The following is a 9,186-nucleotide window of genomic DNA, read 5'->3' on the forward strand; positions in this document are numbered from 1 at the left end:
TCCTCTGTAGCAGAGGTAACTCTGGGTCTTCCATTCCTGTGGATGTCCTCATGAGAGACAGGTAACTCTGGGTCTTCCATTCCTGTAGATGTCCTCATGAGAGACAGGTAACTCTGGGTCTTCCATTCCTGTAGATGTCCTCATGAGAGACAGGTAACTCTGGGTCTTCCATTCCTGTAGATGTCCTCATGAGAGACAGGTAACTCTGGGTCTTCCATTCCTGTAGATGTCCTCATGAGAGACAGGTAACTCTGGGTCTTCCATTCCTGTAGATGTCCTCATGAGAGACAGGTAACTCTGGGTCTTCCATTCCTGTAGATGTCCTCATGAGAGACAGGTAACTCTGGGTCTTCCATTCCTGTAGATGTCCTCATGAGAGACAGGTAACTCTGGGTCTTCCATTCCTGTGGCGGTCCTCATGAGAGACAGGTAACTCTGGGTCTTCCATTCCTGTAGATGTCCTCATGAGAGACAGTTAACTCTAATGAACTGATCCTCTGTAGCAGAGGTAACTCTGGGTCTTCCATTCCTGTGGCGGTCCTCATGAGAGACAGTTAACTCTGGGTCTTCCATTCCTGTGGATGTCCTCATGAGAGACAGGTAACTCTGGGTCTTCCATTCCTGTGGATGTCCTCATGAGAGACAGGTAACTCTGGGTCTTCCATTCCTGTAGATGTCCTCATGAGAGACAGGTAACTCTGGGTCTTCCATTCCTGTGGATGTCCTCATGAGAGACAGGTAACTCTGGGTCTTCCATTCCTGTAGATGTCCTCATGAGAGACAGGTAACTCTGGGTCTTCCATTCCTGTAGATGTCCTCATGAGAGACAGGTAACTCTGGGTCTTCCATTCCTGTAGATGTCCTCATGAGAGACAGGTAACTCTGGGTCTTCCATTCCTGTAGATGTCCTCATGAGAGACAGGTAACTCTGGGTCTTCCATTCCTGTAGATGTCCTCATGAGAGACAGGTAACTCTGGGTCTTCCATTCCTGTAGATGTCCTCATGAGAGACAGGTAACTCTGGGTCTTCCATTCCTGTAGATGTGCTCATGAGAGACAGGTAACTCTGGGTCTTCCATTCCTGTAGATGTCCTCATGAGAGACAGGTAACTCTGGGTCTTCCATTCCTGTAGATGTCCTCATGAGAGACAGGTAACTCTGGGTCTTCCATTCCTGTAGATGTCCTCATGAGAGACAGGTAACTCTGGGTCTTCCATTCCTGTAGATGTCCTCATGAGAGACAGGTAACTCTGGGTCTTCCATTCCTGTAGATGTCCTCATGAGAGACAGGTAACTCTGGGTCTTCCATTCCTGTAGATGTCTGGGTCTTCCATTCCTGTAGATGTCCTCATGAGAGACAGGTAACTCTGGGTCTTCCATTCCTGTAGATGTCCTCATGAGAGACAGGTAACTCTGGGTCTTCCATTCCTGTAGATGTCCTCATGAGAGACAGGTAACTCTGGGTCTTCCATTCCTGTAGATGTCCTCATGAGAGACAGGTAACTCTGGGTCTTCCATTCCTGTAGATGTCCTCATGAGAGACAGGTAACTCTGGGTCTTCCATTCCTGTAGATGTCCTCATGAGAGACAGTTAACTCTGGGTCTTCCTTTCCTGTAGATGTCCTCATGAGAGACAGGTAACTCTGGGTCTTCCATTCCTGTAGATGTCCTCATGAGAGACAGGTAACTCTGGGTCTTCCTTTCCTGTAGATGTCCTCATGAGAGACAGGTAACTCTGGGTCTTCCATTCCTGTAGATGTCCTCATGAGAGACAGGTAACTTTGGGTCTTCCATTCCTGTAGATGTCATCATGAGAGACAGTTAACTCTAATGAACTGATCCTCTGTAGCAGAGGTAACTCTGGGTCTTCCATTCCTGTAGATGTCCTCATGAGAGACAGTTTCATCATATCGCTTGATGGATTTTGCGACGGCACTTGAAGGAACTTTAAAAGTTCTTGAAATGTTCCGCATTGACTGACCTTCATGCCCTTAAAGTAATGATGGATTGACGTTTCTCTTTGCTTATTTGAGCTGTTCTTGACATAATATGGACTATCTTCTGTATACCACCCCTACCTTGTCACAACACAACTGATTGGCTCAAACACATTAAGAAGGAAAGAAATTCCACAAATTAACTTTAAACAAGGCACACCTGTTAATTGAAATGCATTTCAAGAGTGTGCAAAGCTGTCATCAAGGCAAAGGGTGGCTATTTGAAGAATCTCAAATATAACATATTTTAAGACTTTTTTAGTTACTACATGATTCCATATGTGTTATTTCATAGTTTTGATGTCTTCACTATTATTGTACAATGTGGAAAATAGTTTTTAAAAATAAAGAAAAAACCCTTGAATGAGCAAGTGTTCTTTTGACTGGTAGTGTACGTACGTATGATATCGAGATAACATGTCCTTTATAAGACGCTAACCTTGCCTCATAACTCTGAGTGATGACATAGCTAAACATGTGAATTGTCCACCCATGCAATCCATATTCATCACAATGCATATCAATGCTTAATGAGATAGTATGCTGTGAATCATGTTGGACTTTGACATTTAATGCTCAACATGATGTGCCTCATTATGTTCATTAATATGTCTCTGCTTTACTTAAAGTCCCACTGTGATTTTTACAACCATTATATGTCATTTCAAATTACGAAGTCTGTTCAGAGCCTTTTCCTTGAAGGCCCACTATGATTTAAGTCTGTTCAGAGCCTTTTCCTTGAAGGTCCACTATGATTTAAGTCTGTTTAGAGCCTTTTCCTTGAAGGCCCACTATGATTTAAGTCTGTTCAGAGCCTTTTCCTTGAAGGCTATGATTTAAGTCTGTTTAGAGCCTTTTCCTTGAAGGCCCACTATGATTTAAGTCTGTTCAGAGCCTTTTCCTTGAAGGCCCACTATGATTTAAGTCTGTTCAGAGCCTTTTCCTTGAAGGTCCACTATGATTTAAGTCTGTTTAGAGCCTTTTCCTTGAAGGTCCACTATGATTTAAGTCTGTTTAGAGCCTTTTCCTTGAAGGCCCACTATGATTTAAGTCTGTTTAGAGCCTTTTCCTTGAAGGCCCACTATGATTTAAGTCTGTTCAGAGCCTTTTCCTTGAAGGCCCACTATGATTTAAGTCTGTTTAGAGCCTTTTCCTTGAAGGTCCACTATGATTTAAGTCTGTTTAGAGCCTTTTCCTTGAAGGCCCACTATGATTTAAGTCTGTTCAGAGCCTTTTCCTTGAAGGCCCACTATGATTTAAGTCTGTTCAGAGCCTTTTCCTTGAAGGTCCACTATGATTTAAGTCTGTTCAGAGCCTTTTCCTTGAAGGTCCACTATGATTTAAGTCTGTTTAGAGCCTTTTCCTTGAAGGCCCACTATGATTATCAAAGTCATATGTTATTACAACATAAGGAGTGGGCCTTTAAGAGATACTGTATACAAAGAGAGAGCAGGCATGGATATCAAATGTGTAATGGGTTTTTAAATTCCTAACAGAATGAATATTTGGCTGTGTTTCAGGAGGATGAGGGCGGTGAGGGCCGGTTCAGCTTCACCGCCTATGGCATGGGCCCTGCCTGTCTGCAGGCCAAAGATGGCATGGCCATCAAAGGGAACAACAACAACGCCCCGACCGCCACCGCCGGCCCTCAGGAGAAAACGGTGGAAGAGATGCGCAAGCTCTTCATCGGCCGCGCGAAGAGGATCGACACGGTCTCTCGCGTGGCTTTCCCGTTAGTCTTCCTCATCTTTAATATTTTCTACTGGCTCGTCTACAAGATCATCCGAAGCACGGATGTACACCAGATGACGTAAGCAAGGGAAGAGAGAGAGTTCAATACCACACCATCCTGCTCCCAAACCCCAATACTCCTCGCTCTTCACTTGCTCACTTGCTTTTGGTGGCTATCGCTTATCAATATTTGTTATTTTCTTTTCTTTTCTCCCTCTTTTCTCCCTAATAATCCGGACCAGTGCAATAGCAATGCAGTAAAATGCATGATATATGAATGTGGCAATATATTTACAAAACGATAAGTCAGTAAATATTACGACTTTTACCGATACATTCAAGAGCTTTGGAATTTATGATAACTGAGAAAAAAAAAGAAAGAGCGAGAGATTCTCTTCTAAGAAGTGTTATTTTTTTTTCGCAACTCGAAGAAGACAAAATACTGCATTATAAAGAAGGAGAATTTGGTGAAACATGAAACAGCACTGTAATATAGTATATATCTATCATACATTTAAAAAATGGTTATTTCTTCGAAAGGCAGGCGTCTGGATGGAACACGAGGGATGGATTTTTAAAAGGATTCTAAGATTGTTCTAAGATGATTTAGTGATTCCATGAATGAAGTGATGCAAGGATCATATGTCCTATATATCTCAATTAGCTTCAATGTGTGTTGCAAGCACTTGTCAAACGCTCCCTGAGCCCTCAACAGAAACTGAGATGTGGTTGATGCTGCTATCAACTAAATGAAGGAAACTTGATGAGTCAAAATAATATTCTATTGTTTCTAACCGCTGTGGTCAAACGTGTTCCACTGTCGGCCCTTAACTTTATTTCTTAATTGCATATAGTTTTTTAATTAACGTGCTCAGTATACATCATGGTGCTGTAATCAGCTCAAGCTCTTCTTGGGAACTCTAAAGTCAAATTCTAAAGGGACATTTGCCATCATTCACATATCGTCATTGTTGCATTTCTTAATTTATTTATGCATGTGCTATTTTAAGGATTTGGTACTTCAATCAAAATATGATTAATTAAGAGTAAATCTAGAGAGGAAAAGCATTACAAAAATCCTGATTCTTCCTACTCATTTAATTGAAGCTATACTGTTAACATTTCTTTAGTTCTTTTCGTAAGCTCATTGTTTATTGCCCAGGTACAGTAAGATACCCGGCAGGTCGATGGAGGAAAAATGTAGTGAGTTAAGATTTAACAAGAAAACACCTACTGTACCTTAACGATTATTACCATTGATACATATACCCACATTAATAATGTAGCTTTAAAAAAAAATGTGTTATTATAATCATTTTCAAAATATGCCTAAAGATATTCACTCAAAATCATGGAAATATGTTTGCTACTTTAACACCATGATTAACATCATGTTCTCATTGGTGTACCATACAGTACATTTTATAGTTCACACAACTACAGGATTCTGTGTAACTGATTCATTTATTCAAGAGGCTTGATTTAAGATACTGAAATCCATTACTTCTCACCAAGCTTTTCTATGCAATAATTAATATATGCAATTATTTTTTTATTAGCTTTACCATTTACAAAACATTATCATTAATCGGTTTGAACTTGTGTGACATCAAGGCTTTTAATCTCAGATATTACAAATCACAGTGCTCATATTTCCAATGGTGGACATATACATACATACATACATACATACATACATACATACATACATACATACATACACACATACATACATACATACATACACATACATACACACACACACACACACACACACACACACACACACACACACACACACACACACACACACACACACACACACACACACATACATACATACATACATACATACATACACACACACACAAGGCCTTCATATCTACATCCCCAAGCATAATGTAAACTATTCACCCTCCTCCTAGGCCCATGATTCTAAACACATTCACATTCAATTACAAGCAGGCCAAGCTACAGTGGCTTTTCATATTGCATATTTAAGACTCTCTGCTCTCTGTAGCCCCACCTCTGGGACATTGTTTAGCTAGCCTAAAGTGCTGTCACCAAGCCCCAGAAATAAAGACTACACTACTGCTACCACAGGAAGTATGGCCTGCGACACATTGTCATGGAGACGCGGACACAGTGGAAATAAACACTTGTCGAGTGAGTTTTTTACTTTTAACTTCATTGCCAAATGTTATTTTCCTTTATTTTATTCCAAACCAAATAAGTATTTTGTTAACCTATGATCATTGCCTTCCTGGTTCGGTTTTGAATATGACGACATAAGGGAAAAGATGCCAGAACACCTTTGCAAACAATATTATGCACTGGTTCAGGATATTGTTTAGGTTTTGTTGTCGTAACTTAAATTGATTCAGTTCTTTCCATTGACTTTCCAGTGTGTGGATAAAGTGCTTCCATTTATTTTTGTGGTAATATGATGCTATTCAATTAACAATATTATATATTTTGATATGAAACTTTCTCTGCTTCATCATCCCTGTTTTCTTCTTCTTCTTGAAAAGTGTAATCCATTACTTTTTTAACAGGTCATAGATTTTCGAATGTGTTAATGACAGTTTGAGGTGGTTTGATGTTTAAGGCTTGATGGACTTGCACAAGAGATTAAGAACCATATTTAAAATTTTGGTCAACTATTTCTTAAAATGTATATTATCTTCCAGGTAATTCATACCTTCGAGTTGAGGCAGTATTTGTCAAAAATGTATTGATGTGTGTTGTCACCGACACAGTCTTTTGGGGTAAATTGATTTGAAGGGCTATTCTTTTTCTATTAGTTTTGTTTTATCCCAGCAAATTAACTTTCAACATGTATAACATTATCCTTTAACCAAAACTATGCATTTATAAAAGTTAATTGCTTAAAGGGGTTCAAACGTATTGGTTAAAATATCAGCACAGTAATCATATGTTTTGAAAGTGACAAAAGATTTGATAGTTATTCGTTTGGCCACAATATTTCAGCACAGATTTTGACCATGAATCTTTCCTCAGTTTTGACTTCCTCAGACAAAACTATCCATTGAATAAAATGCTATCCAATGTTGAATATGCAACAAACTAGGAACTAGTCATATCATGTACCTCCACTCAACCACCATGATATTCACCTTTCCATTCAATAGTCATAGATTGAACTCTATGCCCTGACCATGTGAAGGATCACTGCAATTGCTTACTAAGGTGCATTATTACTAGCGCCCTGTCCAGGGTGTGTACTTGTACATCAAGCTGCCTCATGCTACAGAAACAGGAGATAGGCTCCAGGGTTGGGGTCAATTCCAATTTAAATTGAATTTTAATTCAATTGAGGATTGTCCTGGAATTAGAATTGAATACATGGGACATGAATAGGAAGAAGGAATTGAATTGGAATTGAATTTCTGGAATTGACCCTGACCCTGATAGGCTCCTGCCCTACGGGACAAGGGGCAGGGGCTCGGACAAGGCTTACTTTGTTTATTATGTTATTCAAGATGGAAATGACACTTACTGCTCTGAATAGACAACGTCAACAAGGTCTAACGTATTCTAGAACACTGACACATTCTACAACAAGAATTCTATGTTTTACTTAATTACTCAGCAGATCAATGTTCAAAGTATGGAAGTGGTTAGAATGTTAGAATGTTCACGGATGGGGAAACCCTCCATTGAACAGATAGGACTTCCTCCCCTTCATATCAACCTGACCTATCATAATGTCAAATATTATTGACAATGGAAGGAAGTTCATATAATATTTGGCATATAGGACAGAGCAATGTGAACATTTTAAAAGTATGAAATTCAACTAGCATGTTATAATTTGTTAATAATTACAACAGTTGTTTGGTTCTGTTTATTGTATTTTTGATAGATCAGATGCCCTGGTTGTGGTGATGCACTCACCACCCAGTGATAGAGATGGACACAAATAACCAGTCATGAACTGAACTGTACACAAAAATTGAAACTTTTTTTATTTAGGTATTTTTATTATTTTTTTTAGCACAAGTTGGAATGGCCTTAATTTAGTTTTACTTGCTTAAATATTGTGTATTGGCACAAAGTGCACATCTTAATTTGCTAATTACAGTTATGATAACAATCCAAGAGTGCACTTCAGAAGAAGGAAAAAAGTTCAGCAAATCCTTTTTTATTTTTCATTAAAATGTGAAAACACTGAATATTTTGCATGAATATAATTACAATGGCAGATATTTTTGGCTTGTACAAAAATGTGAGCAATTTGAAGAAAAAAGGAATGTACAATTTCTGCTGTAAATGTATATAACTAAATATTTATTGAAATATGTCATTATAAGTAATTCTAATTACAATTAAAGGTTTTCTGAACAAAAATGTGTCCCTTTTTTTGTCAAGAGTTGGACGGTCAGAGTTATTATTGAACTATTACTTCCTGTTTCCCAGTTCAAAGATCTGTTACCCAGCTCAAAGATCTGTTACCCAGCTCAAAGATCTGTTACCCAGCTCAAAGATCTGTTACCCAGCTCAAAGATCTGTTACCCAGCTCAAAGATCTGTTACCCAGCTCAAAGATCTGTTACCCAGCTCAAAGATCTGTTACCCAGGTGAAAGATCTGTTACCCAGGTGAAAAATCTGTTACCCAGATCTGTTACCCAGGTGAAAGATCTGTTACCCAGCTCAAAGATCTGTTACCCAGCTCAAAGATCTGTTACCCAGCTCAAAGATCTGTTACCCAGCTCAAAGATCTGTTACCCAGCTCAAAGGTGAAAGATCTGTTACCCAGCTCTGTTACCCAAAAGATCTGTTACCCAGCTCAAAGATCTGAAAGATCTGTTACCCAGCTCAAAGATCTGTTACCCAGGTGAAAGATCTGTTACCCAGCTCAAAGATATGTTACCCAGCTCAAAGATCTGTTACCCAGGTCAAAGATCTGTTACCCAGCTCAAAGATATGTTACCCAGCTCAAAGATCTGTTACCCAGCTCAAAGATATGTTACCCAGGTGAAAGACCTGTTACCCAGCTCAAAGATCTGTTACCCAGCTCAAAGATATGTTACCCAGGTGAAAGATCTGTTACCCAGCTCAAAGATATGTTACCCAGGTCAAAGATCTGTTACCCAGCTCAAAGATCTGTTACCCAGCTCAAAGATCTGTTACCCAGCTCAAAGATCTGTTACCCAGCTCAAAGATCTGTTACCCAGCTCAAAGATCTGTTACCCAGCTCAAAGATATGTTACCCAGCTCAAAGATCTGTTACCCAGGTCAAATATCTGTTACCCAGCTCAAAGATATGTTACCCAGCTCAAAGATCTGTTACCCAGCTCAAAGATCTGTTACCCAGCTCAAAGATATGTTACCCAGGTGAAAGATATGTTACCCAGCTCAAAGATATGTTACCCAGGTGAAAGATCTGTTACCCAGCTCAAAGATCTGTTACCCAGCTCAAAGATCTGTTACCCAG

The 9,186-nt window shown here is 39.4% G+C and overlaps 1 protein-coding gene across 3 annotated transcripts in view; it reads left to right on the forward strand.

Annotated features, from left to right (window-relative positions):
- The window catches only part of glra1 (glycine receptor, alpha 1), a 106,707-nt gene extending 101,229 nt beyond the window's left edge, over nucleotides 1-5,478 (forward strand). For all 3 annotated transcript variants that reach the window (XM_046322910.1, XM_046322911.1, XM_046322912.1), the window contains one exon: nucleotides 3,518-5,478. In XM_046322910.1, the coding sequence (XP_046178866.1) occupies nucleotides 3,518-3,811 (294 nt within the window). In that variant the 3' untranslated portion in view covers nucleotides 3,812-5,478. The remainder of the gene's footprint in view (nucleotides 1-3,517) is intronic.
- Nucleotides 5,479-9,186: the final 3,708 nt, after the last annotated feature.

This window comes from Oncorhynchus gorbuscha, linkage group LG23, assembly GCF_021184085.1.
Source record: "Oncorhynchus gorbuscha isolate QuinsamMale2020 ecotype Even-year linkage group LG23, OgorEven_v1.0, whole genome shotgun sequence".
NCBI classification, from domain to species: Eukaryota; Metazoa; Chordata; class Actinopteri; order Salmoniformes; family Salmonidae; genus Oncorhynchus; species Oncorhynchus gorbuscha.